This window comes from Myotis brandtii, unplaced genomic scaffold (assembly GCF_000412655.1).
Source record: "Myotis brandtii unplaced genomic scaffold, ASM41265v1 scaffold30, whole genome shotgun sequence".
NCBI classification, from domain to species: domain Eukaryota; kingdom Metazoa; phylum Chordata; class Mammalia; order Chiroptera; family Vespertilionidae; genus Myotis; species Myotis brandtii.
The window spans coordinates 3,307,716-3,331,705 of record NW_005361458.1 but is presented as its reverse complement, the minus strand read 5'-3'; the positions used below and the strand labels follow the sequence as shown (position 1 = coordinate 3,331,705).

Genomic DNA, 23,990 nt, shown 5'->3' with positions numbered 1-23,990 from the left:
CCTCAAAGCCGCTCCCAGAAAGAGCAGCTTTGCAAGCCCTGGCTGGTGTTGCTCAGTGGTTAGAGTTCCGGTGCACACCTATAAGGGTCGTGGGTTCTATTCCAGGCCAAGGGCACGTACCTGGGTTGCAGGTTCCATCCCCAACCTCAGTCGGGGCGTATGTGGGAGGCAACTAATCGATGTGTCTCTCTCACATCAATGTTTCTCTCTCTTTGCCCCCCTCCCCGCCTCCCTTCTACCTCTCTCTAAAAACCAATGGAAAAAATATCCTTGGGTGAGGGTTAACAACAACAAAAAAGAGCAGCTTCTGCAAGATGGGGACTTCCAATACCAAGGAAGGGGGCAGACGTCACTGAAACTACCCACAACCTTAATTAAGGGCTTTGTGTGGCTTCTACTCACCCAGCTGGACGCTGCCATCTTCACGGCAGCTATTGCCGGACTGGCATCCTCACTCCTGTCCCAGCCGTGGGGTCACCTGAAGGAAGCTGCCCTGGTAAACACTTCAGGCGCGGGTGCCAGGAACAGCCCCGGGAGCGCTCACCTCCCGCCTGGCTGGGGCAGCTGAAGCTGCTGCGGGCTGAGGGGCGGGCCCACAGTCCCATAGGCTTTGAATTCCAGACAATGGTACTCGTATCCAACCTAAGCTCCTCTAGTGCGCCTTCCTGAACTGAAACTTGAATCTAAACACCACATTTCCAAGATGCCCTTGCTGCCTTAGATCTGGGTACAAATTCAGGCCGATGCCCTAAGACAGTGATGGCGAACCTTGACACGCGTGTCAGAGGTGACACGCGAACTCATTCTTTTGGTTGATTTTTCTTTGTTAAATGGCATTTCAATATATAAAATAAATATCAAAAATATAAATCTTTGTTTTACTATGGTTGCAAATATCAAAAAATTTCTATATGTGACACGGCACCAGAGTTAAGTTAGGGTTTTTCAAAATGCTGACACGCCAAGCTCAAAAGGTTCGCCATCACTGCCCTAAGAGGAGGTCTGAAGGCAGAAGTGAGACCGACCCCTTCTTCTTGCCACTTGGGGGGGTTACTATCAGCAAGCCAGGCCGTGAGCAACATGGGATGTTTCTGAGCAGGGGTCTGGGGGCCGTATCTAGAGAGCAAATGACATTCTGACACCAGATCGCAGAGACGTGGCATGTTGTTGCTGTTTTAACTCAAGTTTAAAAAATCCTCCTCCTTCCTGAGTAGGTCCCCTGCCAGGTCCCTTCGTCCATGCTCTGGAGTCATTCCTGGAGGCCCAGCCCAGATCCTACTTGTCCAATCCTTCTAATGATTTTGTAAGCCCCTCGTTTCCTGTATGAAAGCCTTTTCTTCTTAAAGTATTTGGAATGATTTCTGCTGGATCTCCTCTGATATTCAAATAGCAGCAGCAACTACAACAAAAAGATCTACCGTAAGAGAACCAGAATAGGTTTATCTCCTCAGCAATCCCCACATGCGCTAGCCACCTTGCCTGGTAAGACCATCTTGCCTGGCCACTGTCCTGGAGGGAGCTGCCTCTGTCGCCACTCGCCCCTCTCCACACCCAGGCTGACTCATCTGTCAAGTCTGAAGGAGCCTTCTAGGCTTTTCCGCCTATTCTACACGGTCCTCCCATAAGGCAACCCGACCTGAGGCCCACCAAGCAGAGGTAAGTCCGGTAAAGGACTCCTGACACCAGTAACCAGTCAACACATACTGAATGCCCATGCTTTGCCAGGGCTGCTCATAAGAACCTCATAAGTTCTGAAAGTCCGCGCATCAGCCAATTCTCAGCATTAAGGGAATCATTCAGAGGACCAAGAGGTAGCCATCAAATTGTCCTGGAGATCAAACCTCTGTTGCCTTTGAAAGAGGAAGGGAGCGCTGCAGTGTTTGGCTCCGGCGGGAGCACAGCGGAAGGCGTGACAAAGCGGACTTAGCTCCAACATCACACCGTGGCCAGTGCTCCCTGTAGATTGCTAATGTCTGAGGGACAGATTCAGGTCCTGAGAATGAATGAGACTAGATGTCTGAAAGAGCATCCCACCTGTAACTGTCTGTTCTATAGAGGAGCTGGGCCTTCTCAGAAGTTTCCAAACCTAAGGCTTCTTTCAGAGCCCCAGTTTCAGTGACAGGCTACACCAGGCATCTATTTTTAAAAGAAGCATTTATCACCCTAGCCGGTTTGGCTCAGTGGATGGAGCGTCGGCCTGCGAACTAAAAGGTCCCAGATTCGATTCCGGTCAAGGGCATGTACCTTGGTTGCCGGCACATCCCCAGTGGGGGGTGTGCAGGAGGCAGCTGATCGATGTTTCTCTCTCATCGATGTTTCTAACTCTCTATCCCTCTCCCTTCCTCTCTGTAAAAAATCAATAAAATATATTTTTAAAAAAGAAAAGAAAAAGAAGCATTTATCTTTCTGCCAGCTAGTCATGAAGTCACCTTTAGGGGTCATGCTTTGCCTGATGTGGCCTTAGGAAGATCACCTGGTTGACAAAGGGTAAAGGAGGAATGTATCCTGTCCATACTAGATAGAAGCTATGCATAAACCTGACAAGGATTAGAAAAACAGAATCCCCCAAGGCAAATGTCAGAAAGTACATATTTCGTACAAGATTAATGAGCACCATAAATATTTACATGGTCTGCTCATGGATCTAACTTGTAGGGGGAATATGAGAAACGTGTGAGAAGCTGGACAAATACTAAGGAAAGGGAGATTTTGTAAATAATTATGTCGTCATCATTTTTTAAAACTCTGCTTGCCTGAATGAAGGGTCCCATGTCTTCCCAGAGAAGCCACTTAATGGACAAAAGGAAGAGTATTGGCTCCATCCCTACACTAGTTCCATTCTTATCTGTGTTCACCCAGAGTTTGCCAAATAGACACTTTCCCAAATAAGATGTATTTGTTTAATAACGGAAGGGATGTCAGGAAATAGTTGGTATCCCAGTACTTTAAAAGATCACATACTTGTAATGTGGGTTTTAAGAAGCTTTCGTGTTATAACCAACTTCAGGCACAGGGGGAAATATGAAGAAAACACTCCCTCTCTTAATAAAGAATAATACAAGGTCTCTAAAATACTATTAAAATGACTTTACTTTTCAACTCAACACAGAAGTGCTCTGTTTAAAACTATTAATAGTTTACTAACATAAACCGTTGAGTATAGAAAATGGGAACTTTCAGGGCTAGAGTGAGCCTTTGTTATTTTCCATTGAATATTTGGGTAGGAACGATTCTTGGAAATGATCACAAACAAAATAATTACTGGCTCAGTTCTAAATAGATTTGCAGTCGGTTCTTTTCGTGTTATTTTTGGCGCTGGCTGGCATGTAGTGTTGATATAACTGGTTTCCCAGAAAACATGATTTGTGGCACTTTGCTGCATTCTGCTCAGAGACTATCTGAGCCTTTCAAAGCTGGGCTAAAAATGCACCGATCTTCCCCCTCACAGCTGCTTCTTGGTAACAGTGTCAAATCTGCTTAATTAAAATTTCAGATTGTATGCTTGGCTTCTTCCCTCCCCCCATCCCCCCAAAAAGCTCTAATGACACCCTACCTTTTAGATAGATGGGAGTCTGCAAAAAGCCAGATAAAGGCCCAGTTTCATAGGAAGAGCTCATTCTCTCGTTTGTGCTTCATATTACTCAACTATACTCCACACTCCTGCCCATGGGTTCCACAAGGCACACTTGATCTTTTATCCGTTTAATACCATCCTCGGTGTTTTGTTTTTACACCAGCTCAAGTTTTCTTTACTTCCAACCCAAAGACTCATAACTAATATGTTCCCAAATCCACCGACCTGCTCATGCCAACAAACAAAAGACAAACGTGGAAGCAGGGAACACGTTGGGAAGACCATGGTGGGCCAGCCCAAATGGGGATGTGGCAGACAAGCTGTTCACCACACCCATTTCCTCCTCCCCAGCCCTCCAGCTAGGCTACATTCCTTGCCATATATATATATTGATTTCAGAGAGGGAGAGAGAGATAGAAACATCCATGACGAGAGAGAATCATTGATAGGCTGCCTCCTGCACGCTCCCTTCTGGGAATCGAGCCTGCAACCCAGGGATGTGCTCCCACCGGAATCAAACCCGGGACCCTTCAGTCTGCAGGCCGACACTCTATCCATTGAGCCAAATCAGCCAGGGCCATTTCCCTGCCTCTTTTGACAGGAGGCCAAGCAAGTTGACTAAACTTGAACCAGTGGAATGTGAACAGACATATGCATCCCCTCCCTCACACAACCCTCCAGGCTTTTTCCCCTTGGGCAACTTGATGCAGAAGAACAGTGACCGTAGCAGCCACGCACTCAAGATGGCAGAGCCACAGACTGAAAGAACCTTGGTTACTGAAACACAACATGAAAAGCCACCACAGGCAGGAGCACCAGGTTAGAGACAGATGGTAGTTCCCCCTGATGCGTGCAGGGGGGCAGTGGGGGGAATATTTTATGCTGGATTAGCCCTTTGTGGTTCTTGCATGCCTCCTCCTTTGATCCTCTTTAGAGCTGAATAAGGTCATGGAATTATCCCCACTTTACAGGGGGGTTAGTCAAAGTTCAGAGAAGTTGCTGGGAAGGGCAAATCACATGCCACTACCCAGCCAAGTTCAGTCTCAAATGCAGACCACGGTGTGGCAATGAATGCTAAAGATGCCTCCTTAAACCAAATCTATCAGCAGCTAATCTAAACCTCAGGACTATTAAATAGAGTCTTTAAACATGAACAAGAAGGCACTCCTTCCACAAGAAACTGTACCATCCCATTTATCTCTTCATGCCCAGTGCTCAGCCAAGAACACAGCATAAAGAAGGGCCTTTAACAAGAAACAAAAATTCAGGTATACTTTGCACTGCAATTAAAAATCAGCAAAATAGATGTAATGTATATTTTTCACATGTAGACAAACCAGAATAAGACTGTTATTCCACCAAGTGGAATGTATTTAAATAACAATTCAGTTGTATGTTGTAGGTAAACCAGTTGTAGCAATAAGTAAATATAGAATTCTGAGACTATCTGGCAACTTAAGCATGCATCCACTATGCAGGGTATTCTGTAATACTAAGGAATGAAAAGAAAACATCGACTTTCAAGTTGGGATGATTTATTTGCACTTAAAAATACAGTTTCTAGGATGACATCTGTTTTCAAAAAAATGTTAAAAATAGGCCACAGGGACTGTTATCTTCATGATGAAAATTTATATCTCATATCAGCATTAGCCTACAAATCATAGATGACAACACTAACAGAAAACCAGCAAGCGAATTCTCATTTGGGAACACAGTTTTATAGTAAAAATATCCGAACTTCACAGTTTTCTCCTTCCTTCTTGACTTATATCGACAAAATGCTTTAATAGCTACACTCTTTCACTGTCTGGTACCAAATCCAATGCCTACTTGATCAGCAGATGGATGCTACTAACACATTCATTCGTCTTACATAGAACTCGCACATCTTCCATTTCTAAAAGTGTCTTGCTCTGCAAAGCTGTGATGGCCAGGAGTGAGAAAGAGAGAAACGAAGTTCAAATGTGATGAGAAAGAGTGAGATAAAATGCCGACGATTTCTACTAAGAAAACATTTAATTATGAAGCACAGGTAGCTTTGATGATTCAACAGAAAACCATACATTGATTCACAAAACACTATGGACTCTAACTATTCTGGTTTAATTCAAATCAAAATGAAAAATAAATATTATCAAAGAATTTCAGAATCCCCCCTACACAACAAGGTTAGCATAAGTGTTTTAGGTTTTTATTTTTAGATCACACAACAGGTTTATTTTGTTCGTGTGTTTTAAGGCAAAGTAAAATTTCCCAAGTGAAGTACCTATAAAATAAATTTGCTTTGGAAGTAAATTTCAGTAATAATACTTCTCACTTATTAAAATATATATTTTGCTTTTACCTATGATTTAGCAACTTACATCAAAAAATTCAAGAGATCTTATGAACATTTGCAAATAAATATTTTAAAACACTAGTACATAATTAAGTCAGCTGGTATTCATTTAGGTGTTTGGATGTCAATAGTTAGCAAAGGGAACAAATAATAAATCATAAACTACTTAGTTATAAAATTGTACTCTAACATCATAAGAATGCAAAACATTGTTGAGCATGAAGTTTTCTGAACAGCACATATCAATGAAACATGTGTTTCCTTTTGCAAGTCTTAGTTAAATAGAAGCCAATAGTACTATTTTTTAAGACATTAAATTAATAGCCTAAGATTTCTAGTGTTTACCATAATCTCTCTTTTCATGTAAATCATTTTTGTAAAAAAACAAATCATTGTACAGAAAACAATGTTTACTATGAATAATAAAATCACTTCAGAAAAAAAGTGAATTAATGAAAACTGCTTTAACTCATTTACTATGCCCAAAATTGCCACCTGAATACTTGGATCCAATAAGAATAAATTAAAATGTCTGTTGCACAGCAAAAGAAACCATCAACAAAATGAAAAGACAACCCACTGAATGGAATAAGATATTTGCCAATGATACACCCAAAACTTATAAAAAACATAAAACTCAAAACCAAAAGAACAATCCAATTATAAAATGGGCAAAGAACCCGAATAGACACTTCTCCAAAGAGGACATACAGCTGGCCACAGACATATGAAAAGATGCTAAACATTACCAATCATCAGAGAGATGCAAATTCAAACCATAATGAGATATTACCTCACATCTGTCAGAATGGCAATCATCAATAAAACAACAAACAACAAGTGGTGGAGAGGATGTGGAGAAAAGGGAACCCTCGTGCACTCTTGGTGGGAGTGCAGATTGGCGTAGCCACTGTGGAAAGCAGTATGGAGTTACCTCAAAAAATTAAAAAATGGAACTGCCTTATAACCTAGCAATTCCACATCTAGGAATCTATCTGAAGAAACCCAAAACACAGATTAGAAAGAATATGTGCACCCCTATGTTCACTGTAGCATTATTTACAATAGCCAATATTTGGAAGCAGCTCAAGGACTTATCAGTAGACGAGTGGATAAAAAAGCTGTGGTACATTTACATAACGGAATACTACTTGGCCATAAAAAAGAACAAAATCTTACCTTTTGTGACAGTATGAATGGACCTGGAGAATATTATGCTAAGTGAAATAAGCCAGTCAGAGAAAGACAAGTACCATACAATTTCACTTATATGTGGAATCTAATGAACAAAATAAACTAACAAACAAAATAGAAACAGACTCAGATACAGAGAACAGACTGACAGCTGTCAGAGAGGAAGAAGGCTTGGGGGACTGGGTGAAAAAAGTGAGGGATTATGAAAAAACCTCATATACACAGATAACAATATGGTGAGGAAAAGGGGGGTGGGAGGTAGAAGAGGGTAAAAGGGGAATAAATGATGATGGAAGGAGACTTGACTTGGGGTGGTGAACACAATTCAATGTACAGATGATGTATTATAGAATTATATACCTCCAAGCTATATCATTTTACCAACCAATGTCATCCCAATAAATTCAATTTTTAAAAATGTCTGCATGATTTCCAAAGCAGGGAGAAGCATCCCTTCTGATTGAAAAAGACCTTCCAGCCTTTCAAATTAACATAATTCCTTTAAAATTGAAATGATAAGTGATGTCCTTTAACATGTTCATTGTATCCAACTTCTCTGGCTAACGGTTCTGTTACACTGAGACCAACTTTTTCTCCCTACATGGTACCAGACTACCAATAATTAAAACCAATATGCTAGAAAACATCAAGTAACAATAAAATGGAAGTCCCTGCCTGCATGTGTCAGCATCCCTTATATTCATCTTTTAAATTATGTGTTTCTAAGAACTACTGGGTTAACATACAAGGTATATTAATATGCAACAAGTCTTATTTAATGAAGTTTGGTACTCAAGTCTCTTGAGTTTTCCTAGTAACTGTCCAATCTATAGGTGTCTGTGTGACTTCTTTGTTAGTGAACTACAGTGGGGTGCGTGCTTTGACTTTTCCATGCAATGTCGAGTTACAGGATTGCTACACGTTTATGAACTGGACAGAATGGGGTTGGACTTCCTCTGACGCTGTCTACCTCTTCCTTCAGATGGATCAGGCCATGTACCTGCTCAGTCTTCTCCATCCACTTAAACAGTCCTTGCATCATTTCTTCCTGTAGTTCCGACATTATGAACAGACCGGTGTGGCCGTCAGCACCATCCAGGTCAGACAGCAACTGCTCAACACAGAAGAGTCTCTCTTAGTAACTGCTGATGTGTCCTTTTTATTACATTTCAAGTTCAACTTTCTGAAGTAACTCAAGCTAACAGAAGGTGTACCAAGGATAAAACTATCAACAATGAGAAGCAGGAATAGGGTTTCACAATAAGTGCTTGACAAATAAAGAAAAAATATGTAAATAATTGGTCTGAGAAGGGGAAACAACCTGGAGGAAATCCCGCATCCCTGAGAGAAGAGTGTAAAGCTTGTCTGTTTAATATTTGTTTGGTGTTTTCTGTCTATTTATCTATCTACCTGTGCATTTGATCAAGAAATGTCTAACGAGATTAAGATATGTCAATTATATGTATGCACTTTACTTAGGTATCATACATATTAAAAATAATAATAGGCAGCAAAGGCATAAAATATATAACTTTAAATAAACTACCTGCCAAATTATTCCGTAAGTGGATAACTAGTACCTAAAAATTATTCTGTAAGTGGATAACTAGTACCTTAAAATCTTTAAATAGTAATAATTGGCCTAGCTGAGTTAATGTTGAAACATTGATAATATAAAGGAATGAAAGGTTCAGGGATTGAAAATTTTCAGAATAATGTTAAACTTATAAAAATATTATTTTAATCATAAAGTCTACTAAGTCCCAAAAATGAGAGTCACTTCCTCTACAACTCTAACAGTTTGTGATGTTGCATCTGAAAAAGTAGGGAAAATCAGATTAAAATAGTAATCTTAAAAAAATCAATTCTCTTAATTTAGTATGTAAGGAGCTCTGGTGGGTAGGAAAGGAATCATGTTCAAATGTGCCAATGACCTTGATCATCTGCAGAACAGGATGAAATGAAAGTTTATGGGTACTAAAGCAGAAAAGGTAAATCCCACCAATATATATTTGAACCACAATTGACAACATGGTGACTGGATGATCATATTAAAAAGCCAGAGCTCCGGGCAGCCCAGTATTAGGAGACCCCTAAATAGAACTGCAGCATGTGTGAGTGCTCCCCACACTCAGCATCCTTCCAACATGTGTCACCAGCCATGTTTCAAGTGCTCAACCGCCACATGTGGCCGGTAGCTACCATACTGTGCAGAGCAGGACTGAAGGAGAAACAACACTGTTCAGAGATCAGGGAGGATGAGACAATTTTCCAAGATCCACTCCAGGCCTGATGAATCCCCAAATCTTCAGCATCAAAATGATCACTGGAGTCTTCGTTAACTCATTTTCACTAAATGTATTTGAATTTTTGATTTATAAATACTTAGTGAACAGGAAGAAACAAAAATATTGTTTAAAGTCAATGGAGAATTGAGTAATTCCAGTTGGTCACAAAGACTTTTTTTTAATCGTTATGTCTAATGTGCAAAAGCAGGAAAGCATCTATTTGAAAACATCAACAGACTTATTTAAAGAAATGGGTGAGAATTAGAACCATAATGAGTATTAATAGCAGAGGCTATTGGTGCATATCAAAATGTAACTACCTTTAAACATAGCTTCAAAAGAGGAAACACTTTTCTTTGAAAGGGGACAACTTTCATCTTTACACACATCCCTCCGATTTGAAGCCCTATTCAAAGACTGATGGGGTGTTTTAACCTCAAAGTTAAACCATTAGCTTCCAGGCCAGGTTGGAATGTTAATCACAGAGCTCTGCTAGACTACAACTTTGCCAAAGAGATGGTTCTGCTGTTGGATTGTTTCAGTGACTTAAAATCTTGGACGCTGATTGATCTGGAATTCACCTTGTTACAGTTTGGACCCACTTGCCAAAGAGATAGAAAATCAATGGACTCTCTTTTCCTATGTAACTTGGGCCTTCTTGTATCCAGGAGAAGCACAGAAACATTAAAATGTCCATAAAAGAGCTTATGCAGTTAATCTTCTGTTAGTTGTCAAGCGGACGTCATGCCTACATTGTCACCGTCCTACCAAGCATAACCTCTACTTGAGTCTTAAAATTACACAGCACCAATCAGAACTCTGGTTCTCCCTTTTTTTTTAAAAGAAAGGCAATTAAGCCAAGAACTACACAAATTGCACAAACTGTCAGACACGTTGGCAGCCCAACTCTCCCACATATGCCCCTAAAAACATTAGATAAAACATTGTCACTTCAGTACTCATTCTATAGAGAACACCCTGAATCACAAACTAACTCCAAAAATGCAATATGAGCTGATGGCACAAGACACTGGTGTCATAATATCTTAAACATGGCAGGAAACAGATTAATATTTGTACCATTAGTGATATTACAGCACTTAAAAATCCATTGGAGCCCTAACCGGTTTGGCTCAGTGGATAGAGCGTCGGCCTGCGGACTCCAGGGTCCCAGGTTCGATTCCGGTCAAGGGCATGTACCTTGGTTGCGGGCACATCCCCAGTAGGGAGTGTGCAGGAGGCAGCTGCTCGATGTTTCTCTCTCATCGATGTTTCTAACTCTCTATCCCTCTCCCTTTCTCTCTGTAAAAAATCAATAAAATATATTTTTTTAAAAATCCATTGGATAGATTAACCATAAAAACAATAGGAAGTAACAATAAAAATAAAATTTAAAAAATAACTAAGTGAAATTTTAAATAGATATGAATTACTTTTATATTTTTTATAATGCAGAGTTCAAATAAAATAAAAATAACTACTATTGGCTTTTGTTTTCCTTTTATACCAAAAGGAGAATTTTTATTACTGACTTTCACTGACTTACAGCTTCTCGCAGAAATAATGTGGATGTTTTTACTTTAAAAACAATAATGCTACCAAAGCTCTTCTAAGGAATTATAAACATTTTCCCCGGTTATACAAAAAATAATTATTAAACATGTTTTCCACTACTAGTTGTAATGACAGTTTATTTTATTTCCTCTTTTGTCTGGACCTGCAGTAAGTTACATAATGCATTTAATAGCACATATTCAGATCTTCCACCATACCATCTGACTCGAACTGTATTAACATCTTCCGTTGGAAATACATTCTCAGTATTGGACAAATACCTTAAAGAAAACAAGGTAAACACCTGCGAGGACAGGCTCCTGTCACAGGGAATAAGTAGCAAGAAATAAATTTGCAATCTGGGCCGCTGTCAGTGTCAAATACATGAATACATTGAAAGGTGATAGAATTTCCATGCTTTTCTCCTTTTACATCAGAGAACACAGACTCAGCCAATACCTCTGTACTGATACTATAATTGGTGCATAAAAACCATGATCATTACAACTCATGTTCATATGGCCTTTCACAGTTCACACAAAGCCACGCATATGGCTCTGCATTATCTGACTGAGCCCTCACAAGCACCACGCTCTGTGAGGCTATCCCCATTAGGGAAAATGCGTCCCAGAAGAGGTGAATGGTTTGCTGCAGGCTGAGGAACTACCAACTAATAGAGATGAGCTCCTGGCTCCCAATCTTAGGCGGTTTCCGTTAAACTGCATAGGCTTCCATGACAAGTTAGTCTTCAAAACAGAGGCAGAAATAGGACAAAACCCTGACTCATGGATTCCCAAATTGTTTTCCTCGCTCAGAATACAAACTGGTCCTTATTCACAAAACATACATATTTGGGGGTTGGGGGTTGATGACTGCAAAATAAAAACATACTCTAAGTGGGAGTGACTCGGATTAAACATTTTAACATTGTTTGCTGAAAATAAATACCTAAAATACTGACAGTTCTAAAACTGAAGGAGACCTTGATAATCATCTCTGTTCTTTTCCCATTTTACAGAGAGCGGGGGCTCCATCAAGGTCACTCTGGTAACTGCTAACCAGTAGCAGAGCCAGGACCGCATGGAGTCGGACTCTCTCCCACTCAATGTCCCGATTGCATTTCCAAAATGAAAGGACTAAACACAGTCCAGATATTTACAAGGAACCGTCACAGTGCTAGAGAGATTAGAAAATTAGATCTTACTCACCAACATCATGAATGTAAAAATTATTAATATTTTACATATCATTTAAAGCAGCAGGAACTTTGCTTCATATAAGAAAAATAATCAATGTATATATATATATATATTTCAGGCTATCATTGCTAAGGATATTGTCTAAAATATAACTTTTTCTTCCCTTTAGATACACATTTTTTAAATTTTTGTTATTATAATAGACTTAAGTACATTCAAAAACAGGATAGTCTCTCAAAAATGCCACCACATTTAATTTACATGATGAATAAAAAAAAACACTAACAATATTTCACCATCTCTGCTAGATACAGGTCTTTTCAACCTTTTAACTACATGATCCCATCCCTGTTCACACCACTGCCTGTCTTTTTCAGGATTCTTCAGGAGGTTATTAAGCTATTACGAATGTAAGTGATTTTATTTCCCCTCTGAAATTTAAATTCTAGGCAACAAAATAACTCTGAAGTTTAACTGACCAACAAAACTAAAAATGGCTCAACTTGTAAGCCATTTGCTACTTAAACAATATTAATTTCCATATTAAAAAAAATAAATAATCTGATTAGGCTTTATTGTACCTGTGAGTCCTTTAAAAGACTTCCCCTCTCCAATTGAAACCTAATATGAAATTCTTTTTGAAGAGGCAAAATATAAGAATTTCCTAGATTGTACTGAACATTATTCCATGGGGGTGGGGGGGGGAAGAGGAGGGGAAACATTCACGTAGAACAACAGTAAACCACACACATGATAGAAAATATTGACAATAAAATTATTTTTTTCTCTCATTCACAAGATCACTTTTCCACTTTAATACAAGGGCTAATCTATAGCAGATGTGGGTTAACGGAGGGGCGATCATCCATCCTCCAGGCTCTGATCAGTGTGAGGAAGGCTTTCTCCAGAGTTGAAGAGCTGCCTGAATTCTGAAGTGCAGTCTAGACTCCATGGAGTAATCTTTGTAGTTGTTTCTAAAGACAATAACAACAAAATCGAAATGTCAAAAGTTCTTCTATACCCGACCACCACCACCATCCCCCCCTCCTCTCATATTCACTCCTTATTTGCTTTCAAACTTGACTATGCCTAACAGTCAATATTGTTAAAATGTAGATGGCGTCCTGTGAAGAGAGGGGGATGGCAATATTCTTTGTTTCTAGAAGTTTCCTGGTGAGGACCTAAAAGTCAGACTTTGAGTACCAAGTTTCTACTTCACTACCAAGCCGTTCACAAACACCACAAGAAGATTATGAGGAGGGCTTAACAATTTCGTGAACTATTCTTAAACAGCTGACCTCCTTTTCTGAACTGGAAATGCTAAGGCAGCCCCTCATACAAACGAGGCGAACTTGATGGATCACAACCTCCTCCAAATAATTATCTTGAGACTCCCATGAAACAACAACCGCAGCAAAGACAGCAGGATTACCCCGTGATACCAAAATCACTTACTCCAATTCTCACCGGCAAATAGCAACGGTTTGGCCAATAATTACTGTATAGCAATGTCAGAAGGGGCCAGGCCATTAAAATCCACAGATAATGTAAAAACTTTACTGAGATCATTCATGACTTCTCTTTGCTAGAATTGTTAAGAGTGATCAAAGTGGAATGGCTTCGACTTTGGGCTCCTGCTTTCACCCATTGCTTTGGCCCATGGGTGAGCTGTAACTTCTTTCTTTGCAGTGGCATTTCTTTCTTTACACAGCCCTTCATTCTATGCAGATCTAAGTACTACTTACTGGTAACCCTGAAAAGGGTTATTATTCATAGTAAGGGTCATTATTCATAAGCTAAATCAACATCTTACTAGAGTTTACCAAAGGATATAATTGAGTATTTTCCTAAATGTCTGGTCATAAATTTTAGCACCTTTGCAAGGCTCCTACTACATAAGGGGAACTACAGACAATTGTCCTGGAATTACTGGGAAGACTGTTTATGTTGGCATCATCAGCACTGGCTTGAGTTAGTGGTGACTTTTGATCACTGCTGGTCTTGTTTTTCAGTAGTGAATTATTAGTCTTTCATTTTCATCATTACAAATTTGCCTTATTATGTGCTACTTAGGTAACATTAAATATGTACAAATAATGAATACTTGGAATGATAGTATTTATAGTCCCTAATTTTCCATGAGCTACATCTCATGACACATACATGTCAGTTGAAATGTGTCATTATCACTCCCAACAAATTAATTTTTTAAAAGTGATTTGTTCTCATATCTCTCACTAACAAGGAGAAAAATGAGGAGGAGGAGGAGGAGAAAGAGGGGGAAGAAGGAAGAAAGAGGAGGAGGAAGAAAAAAGGAAGAAGGAAGAAGGGAGGAGGAGGAGGAAGAAGGCGGCTTCCTTGGCTCCACCATGCCCCTGGAGCTTCTGCCCCATTATTGTGTTTTCAGGAAAAACATCCTGAAAGAGTTCAAGTTCACTTCTCTAGTCTCACTTTAGTGGACCTCTCAGCAGCTAGCTTTACAACTAACCACTTTGTTCACTTGGCTTTCCTGGATGTCATCCTGACTCAGTGGCTATTTCTCCTTATTCTTATTGTTTATTCTCATTAAAATGATACCATATCCCAAGGCTGTGTGCTGGATCTCTCTCTCTCTCTCTCTCTCTCTCTCTCTCTCTCTCTTTCCCAAAATGACCTCATCAAGTATCATGGCTTCAAATACCTCTGTGTCTGTGCTAGTGACTTTGAAATCTCCACATGTGGCATCTACCTTTCCACTGAACTCCATGCTTCTACAGTTGACTCCCAACTCACCATCTCCATGTGGATACCTCGTAGGCTCCTCAAAACATCATGGTCCAAACAGAAGTATTTTTTTTATCTCCCCAAACCCTCTAAGGATTCCCCATCTCAATAAAAATGATGATTCCCCATCATCATTATTGACCTAGTGACTCCACCCCCTAGCCTGGAGGTTACTTAGCTGTGGTTCCAGACAGGAATGTGCCCCACGCAGTCTTCTGCTGACTGATCTCAGGACTGGCTCTGCTTAGGCAAATATCAACTACAACATCAACTCCTCAAGAAGACCTTCCAGAATCAACCCAACCTAAAGCCACAGCCCGGTACTTTGTATCAGAATGTGAGTCTCAGCAAAACACATACCACTGCTATTTTTTTACTTGCTTATTTAATATCTCCCTCCTACTCAGAGAGCAGGAACATTGTCGGTTTATGTACAGTTGTCTCTCTAGAGCCTTTACTATGCTGGGCACATAAGAGGTGCTCAGTGAATATTTGCTGAATTTGAGTAAATGACCAAACCAACAAACCACTAAGCTATTTATGGCCTAGAGCTACCCATGGCATTCTCTACCCACTGCAAGAAGTGTTCAGGACAAACAGACCATGATCACATGTCTGTGAGCCATTATGTAGTAGAAATGATAATATGTGCTTTGAAATGGCCAGAGTAGACAGAAAATAGAGAGAGCCAGGGGAAGATTCAAAGAGCTTCTTCAAGGAAATTAGAAAAGGTCAGCAAATTATTATCAAGTTTATGGCTAAATCTGGACTCATCCACTTATTTCTATACCATCTCCTGTGGCTGCTTTCGATACCATTGAGTAGCTGCAGTGGAGACCTCACACTGTAAAGCCAAAGATACTTTCTATCTGGCCCTTTAGGAACAGTTTGCCGACCTCTGATATAGAATAGATTAGACTAGATATCTGTCAGACAGAAGCCCACAACCACAACCTCTGTAAACGGTCACAGGGCCAGGCACTCAGAAGGTTGAAAACAGCACAATTGCAGCAAAAGCCATGAGCATAAACGAAGCATAAGTTAGCAAAGGTAGCGTTGTAACTACCTTTCGTTCATGTTTTAACTTTTAAGTGTGCATGTACTATCACTGCTGCTATAATGGTACGGACATTCCTAACTCCACTGCCACCCTAGAGGAGCTTCTATCACCACTCACCTTGCAGTTTCCAGGACCTTAAAGGCCTTGTCAATGTCCCCTTGGCTTTTGTACAAAAACGCCAACTCAAACAGAGTAAATGGCACCAGGTAGTGGTCAAACTTCAGCAGGTTTTCACTAAAAGAACGAGTGGAAAGCAATTCAGTCTCAACAGAACAAGAAGGGTGTCATTCTTTTTCAACATACATATTTCAGCATTCCCCATTTCCCATAAAACCGGTGTTTAGCAGCATGATTTTCAGAGCAAAGCTGTCATTATACAAAATTTACTCAAAGAATCTAATAAACTACAGCAATACACAGTATGCTTTTACTATATTAATCTCTTATTTTATTCCTTAGTCTGAACTGGATTATTTACTGCCCCTTAGGAATATGAACACATATGGGCTATAATCTTCAAAGCCTAACCCTGGAAAGGACAAGATCATACTCCTGAACATAAATATTTAAAAATAAGAATGCTGTATTATTTTTTTATGAAGGGTCACTTCGACTTGTTACGTCTTATGCTAAAAAAAAAAAGGCAATAACTTCTGTTTTCAGCAATATTATAAGAATTCTCTGACGACAAAACATCTGCAAGCACTAAAAATATATGAGTAATACACTTTCAAATGCATAGCTCAGCTCCCACGAACATAAGGAAAATTCTCGAACTGAAAACAACACAAAACCAGAACTCTTTGTGTGTGGATGCCCAAGCAGTCCGGGTCCACTCCAGTCTGAACAATCGGGGCTCAGTGCTTCAATGTCCATGGAGGAGAGGAGGCCTTGGCCCACGGGACAGGGAGCAGGACTGAGACCTCTGCACAAGCTGGGGCCCTTGAAAGGCTGCTCCATCAGAGAAAGGGAAGATGAGAAAAAAAATCTCTGGCGCAGGAGGAAAACACGGGCAGTTGGCTCCTGGACCTCTGCTCTAGGTGGAAAGTAAAAGCACATTCCTGGAGAAATTAACAACCAATAGGCCTGCCCTCACATGAGTTTGCAATTCAAGTTTACATTGCCCAAAGGTCCAAGAACCTCGATGCCATGAAATTAACATGGATGTGGCTCTGGGCTGGCAAAGCCTCCTGGGGACAAAGACAACACTCCTGGGTTCTGTTTCCGGTAACACCGAGTCAAAGGGTAGCAGCAAGAGAAATCACTTTCCAACAGGAACTCCCGGAGCCACAGTTTGCCCGCCACCAGAGGGTTTCCTCCTTTGTTTACCTTTGGATGACATGAGAGAAGCACAGTTCCGCCTGCAGGGGGCGCTGTAAGTTCTTCAGGCAGCACCCCTTCAGCAGCTTCAGCAGGCACTCGTCGTCCACCAGGTAGTCGCTGCAATCTTAAAGCAAACACACAAACATCATGCACAAGCACAAAAATGCTTTTTCAAAATCCCAATTCAGAGGAAAGAGCGGACACTAGCTATTGGGTTACAAAGGGATCATTTAAAAATAAAAATAAAGTTTTTAGCACGTGTTGTGCCTCACTAAATAAAACACAATGAAGTTATTTTAAATTAAGTGAATATTGAATTTACTACATCAGTTTATACACCATGTTATGAAGGGGTTCGCTCCGTCCACTTCAACCTTTTCTCAGGGGCTCATATTCTGAGTGATGTGCCCTTAGAATAAGAGCAGAGTCTCTGAACCCTAAGTAAGGTGGGGCTGAATGAATTCTATAAAAAGGTAAAGCCACGAGGAGCAGGAAGGCTGCGTCCTCCTGTGGTTCTGGTTTCTAACTGTGTTGGCTTCATATGGATGAGGACAGTACTTCCATATGGTGAAGCAGATGGCCTTCTACCCATTAACAATTCAGAAAGCAAATCCTGAATTGTTTATAATTTATCAATTCTCCCAGGCTATGTTCTTTTGGGGGGAAATTATATTATAAAATTAGATAAAATGGTTCTGAAGTACATGCAAGGCACCTCAGACCCTCACACATTTCTAACTGCTTGCGGCTAATGGAATGGTTTTCCTTTCGCCACTTTTCCCCTTTGGAGAAGGAGGCTTCTGCCCCCCACAGCCCAAGGCTAAGGGTAAACAGAAGGAGCAATATTATGTGCGACATCTATGACAAAGGTAGCTGTTTCACAGCAACCACTTTTGAGCTTGGGGGTTTTTGCAAGTAAGATGCAACTAAGAAGTCATTCAAAGACAGACTGATAATTTACACATTTCAGGCTGTGACAATTCAGAAAAAAGCTCAGAAACCACCCTTCACACATGCTGATGTTTTACTTCATAAGCTGCTGTCTATGGGAGGTTAACGATGCTGTGTAACCAACTAAAAGGGGGTCCCTTTACTTCCAGGTGTTGATATTCATCTCTCACTCCCAAGCTCTGATGGCTCATTCGCCAAGAAAAATCACAGATATCAATACCACATTACCTTTCCTATGACTTAGAACCATTTTTCTACCAAAGAGGGGGAAATCTATGTATGCTTCCAATCATAGATGCTCACTGAAATATGCATTTCCAGGCCTACAACCAAACCCTTAGGTTCCATGCTAGATGCTAGTTTTTAGCATTGCTTTTGTGCATTTTATCAGGATAGTGTGCGTTATCAGAAAATTCCGGTGTTTGGTAAACAATGGTTTTGCTGAGAGGAACAGCCTTAACACCATGCAAAGCTTAAGTATCAGTAGAGCCACACGTAGCTTTTATTTAGATCATGAGTTAGGAATATGGGAAATAGGTTCAAAAATACCAACATTCCTCCAAAAACCTTAGGAAGCAAAACCATTATTTCTTCAGACCACAGAGCAACATCTGTCAGCTGATTATTTCCCCTTAAGATGTGAATGTCTATCACGATTCTCCAGCTCATGGGTGAGTTCACGGATGAACATTTCAACACTTTCCATTTTACATTCCAAGGAAAGGATGATGCCGCCCAAGCACATGTTCATCACAAAAGATCTGCACTTTATAAAACAGAGGGTAGGCAGAGGAAAAAGAAGTCTGAGGCCCAGGCTACAAAAATGTCTACATTGAACATCTTAGAAGCTAGTTGAAATGCACCAAAGAAAAAAACTGAAAGTAGATTCAGAAAGTGAAAAGTTGTAAATAATACTTTTCCTTTTCTGTCACTCTGATTATGTTTGCTATGTGATTTCAAGTTAACCACAACTAATAGTCAAACAAAGAGCTAGTATATTTATTAACTTCGGGCTCCATGCTGAATGTAGTTAGATTTCAAATGAAACGCTCATGTAATTCATAGCAGACACTGACTCCAAGCATATCACACCGAGTATTTTTCTCTCTTTGAACAGTGCTGCCCCCTGGGTCTCTGTGACCAGCCTCTCAGACTATGGCACTGCCAGCGTCCATCACCTGCAACCTCTGCCATCCTTTACTTTAAAGAGACCAAAGATAGAAGCAAAAACACATTCATTCCTAGTCACGGAGGTGGAGGGGTGGGGATGAAGTCTAACTTCAGGTTTACAGCTTCACTCCATTTTCCAATTTGGGGTTTTTCCTCTTACTCGGAAGGACAGAAACCTAATTAATCAAAGGTCTTATCAGTTGTTAGGGGGGCAGGGGAGAGGCGGGTGTGTGTTGGGTAAACTTCCTGCATAAACAATGGACCTGGACCAGATCATCACCATAAATTTCATGTGTAACATCTGGCAAAGGGGATCTTCAGGAAAGGAACCAATTTTTCTACCCCGGGGAGGACATACAAAGACAGAGCTTGACTAAAAGTACAGTGTGTCTGTCTAAGCTTCCCCAGACCCTGCTTGAATATTTCTGAAGCCTATCATCTCATTACATCATTAAAAGAGGAAGGAATGGATGGGGACAGTGTCTTGGTTTTCTAAACCTCTATTGCATTTTACATGCACAGTCTGATACATATATTACTCCTTTAATGTTTTCTCCCAACCAAAGAAAGGACAAAATAAATTTGGGGTAGGGGTGAAGAGCCTGCCCACACAGAGAGAACCTAATAGTCCTCCAGGACTTCTTTAGACAAAGACCCTCTCTGTTGGTACACATGAGTCTACATCAGTGGTCAGCAAACTGCGGCCCCTTGAGTGTGGCTCTTCCACAAAATACCACGTGTGGGCGCGCACGTACAGTGCGATTGAAACTTTGTGACCACACTCAAGGGGCCAAAGAGCCGCATGTGGCTCGCGAGCCGCAGTTTGCCGACCACTGGTCTACATGAAAAGAATGGACATTCAAACATCAGAATTTATTCTACTAAACCCACACCCTTTTCTTTGAAGAAAAACAGAAGCAAGCTGGCCCACTTCTCTGGGCAAAGAATAAGCTAAAAATGTTTTCACTTAATAAAAAGAGGTTTTCCTTTACTTCCCAGTTTTCACATATCCACTTCTTTATTTGTTTATTTTTTAATCTTTATTGTTGAAAGTATTACAGATATTCCCCCTTTTTCCCCCATTGACCTCTTCTAGCCTGCCCCCCGTCCCCACCCCAAGCTTTCACCACCCTATTGTCTGTGTCCATGCGTTATGAATATAGGCATACAAATGCTTCACTTTTCCATTTAGTTTGTGGATATGTGGGATTTAGTTATAAACAATTTCTTTAACAGCAGAAATAGATGCTTTCTCTGCCTATCATAATTCTATATCTAGCAAGGAAATCTAAGAGTGTTCAAATGAACAAATTAATAAAAGACGGCCAAATTAGTTGAACAAAAATGAATACTAATAAATTTGTTAAAAGTCCAAATAGGCCCTAGCCAGTTTTTCTCAGTGGTTAGAGCGTCAGCCCTTGGGCCAAAGGGTCGCAGGTTCGATCCCCAGCCTGCTCGGGCACAAGTGGGAGGCAACTACTCAATGTGTCTCTCTCATGTTTAAGGAAGCAACTGATATCTCTCTCTCTCTCTCTCTCTCTCTCTCTCTCTCTCTCCCCCCCCTCCTCCCTTCCACTCTCTCTAAAAAAATAAAATAAAATAAAATAAATGGAAAAATCTCACTTTTTAAATCCTCACCCAAAGATATGTTTTAGAGAGAGGAAGGGAGAGAGAGAGAAAAACATCAATGTGAGAGAGAAACATAGGATGCCTCCAGTATGTGCATGCCCTAACTGGGGATCAAACCCACAACCTTTCTGGTGTACTAGTCGACACTCCAACCAACTCAGCCACCAGCAAGCGCTGAAATCTCGTTTTTAAGGTGAAATTTCATAAAGTTTCATTTTATTTAAATTCAAAATGATGTAACTTTATGTTGATTTTCCACTCAGAACAAAATATTTTTCCTTTTTGAAATTATTTTACATGAAAAATAGTAAAGTTCACCTCCTACCCATTAAGACGACTACTACCAAAAAACAAAACAAAACAGAAAATAACAAATGTTGGCAAGGATGTAGACATATTGGAACACTTGTACACTGTTAGTGGGAATGTAAAATGATACACAGCTACTATAGAAAACTGTATAGCAGTAACCCTGAAACCAATACAAAATAATACTGAAAGTAAAGTATACAGTCAAAAAAAAAACAAAACTGGGTAGCAGTTTCTCAAAAAAATTAAAAATTGAACTACATTATGACCCAGTCATTCCACTTCTGGGCATATATCTAAAAGAATTTAAAGCATGGTCCCGAAAAATATTTGCCTACCGATGTTCAAAGAAGTATTACTCACAATACCCAAAAGGTGGAAGCAACCTAAATATGCATCGATGGATAAATTGATAAAAAAAAAAATGTGGCATATGCATATAATGGTATAATATTCAGCCTTAAAAAAGAAGGAAATTCTGACACAGTACAACATGGATATACCTTGAGGACATTATGCAAAGTGAAATAAGTCACTGTTATGAAGCTGGCATATGCATATAATGGTATATTATTCAGCCTTAAAAAAGAAGGAAATTCTGACACAGTACAACATGGATATACCTTGAGGACATTTTGCAAAGTGAAATAAGCCACTGTTATGAAGCCTCTAGAGTAGTCAACTTTAGTATAGTAACAAAAAGTAAAATAGTGGTTGCCAGGGGCTAGGGTAGGGGAAAATGGGGGGTTATTATTTAATGGGTATGAAAAAGTTCTGGAGGTTGGTTGCGCAACAATGTGAATGTAAACACCTCTAAACTGTAAAAAAAAAAAAGAAAGAAATGGATAAGAGTAAATTTTACTACAAAAAAATTAAAAATAGATATATTAAAAATTAGTAAGAAAGCTTATCACAACTTTATGCAATAAAAACTACATTGAAAATATGTTAGTGATAGAACTTCGCAAAAAAAGTCTGAGATGTCCATACAGCAAGTCTATAGTCTGTGCTTATACATACGCTCCTTTGGTTGTCTGTAAAATAGTAAAAAGTTTTGACTCCTCTTTCTCATCCCAGTTTTGTGAGACTTCTTATCCGCTGGTTTCCCTGCTGCCCAGAAATCAGAGGGAATTATCAGTTTGTGAAGATGAATACCTCAATATTTTAGCTTCTCTACCTAAGATCCAGATCATTATGGGGGTTAAATGCTATAACTTTTCTATAAAAGAGGAAGGAAAAAAAGAAAAGAAAAGAGAGCAATGGTTCTTTTATAAAAATGCTATCTTTAATACGGAAAGGTTACATTATAGTAGTCCCCCCTTATCTGTGGGGGATATAGTCCAAGACACCCCTGGATGCCTGAAATTGCAGATAATACCAAACCCTAGATATCCTATTTGTTTTCCTATACATACATGCCATGATATAATTTAATTTATAAATTAGGCACAGTAAGAGATTAACAATAATAACTAATAATAAAATAGAACTATTGTTACAACATTAGTGTAATAAAAGTTATGCGAATGTAGTCTCAGTCTCTCTCTCTCTCTCTCTCTCTCAAAATATCTTACTATACTGTCCTTACCCTTCTTCTTGTGATGTCTACATGATAAGATGAAGTGAGATGGATGTATTGGACAAAGGAATAATTCATGTCATGAGCAACAAATGGCAGAGATCAAAACCACAAATGAAGGGAGACTAATGTACTCACCCTCCATCAACAGATGAGCTTTGGGTGTGACTTTTCAATAGAGGAGTAGGATATTCCACTCACTGGTCTCCTTGTGAGCATTTGTTTGTATTTCCAAAATGACTAAGGGGGGGAGTGGGCGAGTGGGGGGGGGTCTGTGGCCTCAGAACAGCACTGCTCTTTCTTCTATTGGATTCTTTAACTATCCAGCCTGAAACTTTGACCTTGTTAATAGATGAGCCAACTGATTCAGCTTTCATTCTTATATATTTCTTCTCCTGGTTAATGGGAATCTAAAGCTAAAATTATTTTAAATATGAAAAGCAACCTAAATGCTAAAAAATACTGCAGACTGGTTAAATTAGAATGCATTCGCTCCATAAAGAGCTATGAAGCTTTTAAAATTATTATAAGGGTTATTTAGCAATAACTTAAAAGTTTGTGGCAAAAAGAGAACTACCATATGATCTGGCAATTCCACTCGAGGTATCTATTCAAAGAAAATTACTAGTAAAACACTACCATTGACATCAGAGGCTAGATCTTCCAGACAGAAAATCAACAAGGAAATGGTGGCCTTAAATAACACACTAGATCAGATGGATTTAATTGACATCTTCAGAGCATTTCACCCAAAGCAGCAGAATAAACATTCTTTTCAAGTGCACTTAGAACATTTTCTAAGATAGACCACATGTTAGGACACAAAAAAAAGTCTTAATAAATTTAAGAAGAAAAAAATAAAAATAAAAAAATAAATAAATTTAAGAAAATTAAAATCATACCAAGCATCTTTGCTGACCTTACGGTATGAAACTAGAAATCAATCACAAGAAAAAAAACTGAAAAACACACAAAGACATAGAGGTTAAATAACATGGTACTAAGCAATGAATGGATTAACAATTAGATCTAGGTAGAAATCAAAAAATACCTTGA

At 39.6% G+C, this 23,990-nt stretch overlaps 1 protein-coding gene and 1 long non-coding RNA gene across 2 annotated transcripts in view; both read right to left on the bottom strand.

The window, feature by feature from the left end:
- Positions 1 to 8,248: 8,248 nt before the first annotated feature.
- On the bottom strand, positions 8,249 to 10,584 carry LOC106726660. Its single transcript, XR_001362730.1, has 2 exons — positions 8,723 to 10,584; positions 8,249 to 8,689 (listed from the first exon to the last, which is right to left on the bottom strand). It is a non-coding gene; the product is annotated as an uncharacterized LOC106726660 (long non-coding RNA).
- Positions 10,585 to 11,071: 487 nt separating this feature from the next.
- The window catches only part of TTC39B (tetratricopeptide repeat domain 39B), a 58,421-nt gene continuing 45,502 nt past the window's right edge, over positions 11,072 to 23,990 (bottom strand). Inside the window, exons 17-19 of the mRNA XM_014542363.1 lie at positions 17,303 to 17,420; positions 16,091 to 16,207; positions 11,072 to 13,124 (exon numbers count right to left, since the gene is read on the bottom strand). Of these exons, the coding sequence (XP_014397849.1) occupies positions 13,034 to 13,124; positions 16,091 to 16,207; positions 17,303 to 17,420 (326 nt within the window). The 3' untranslated portion in view covers positions 11,072 to 13,033. The remainder of the gene's footprint in view (positions 13,125 to 16,090; positions 16,208 to 17,302; positions 17,421 to 23,990) is intronic.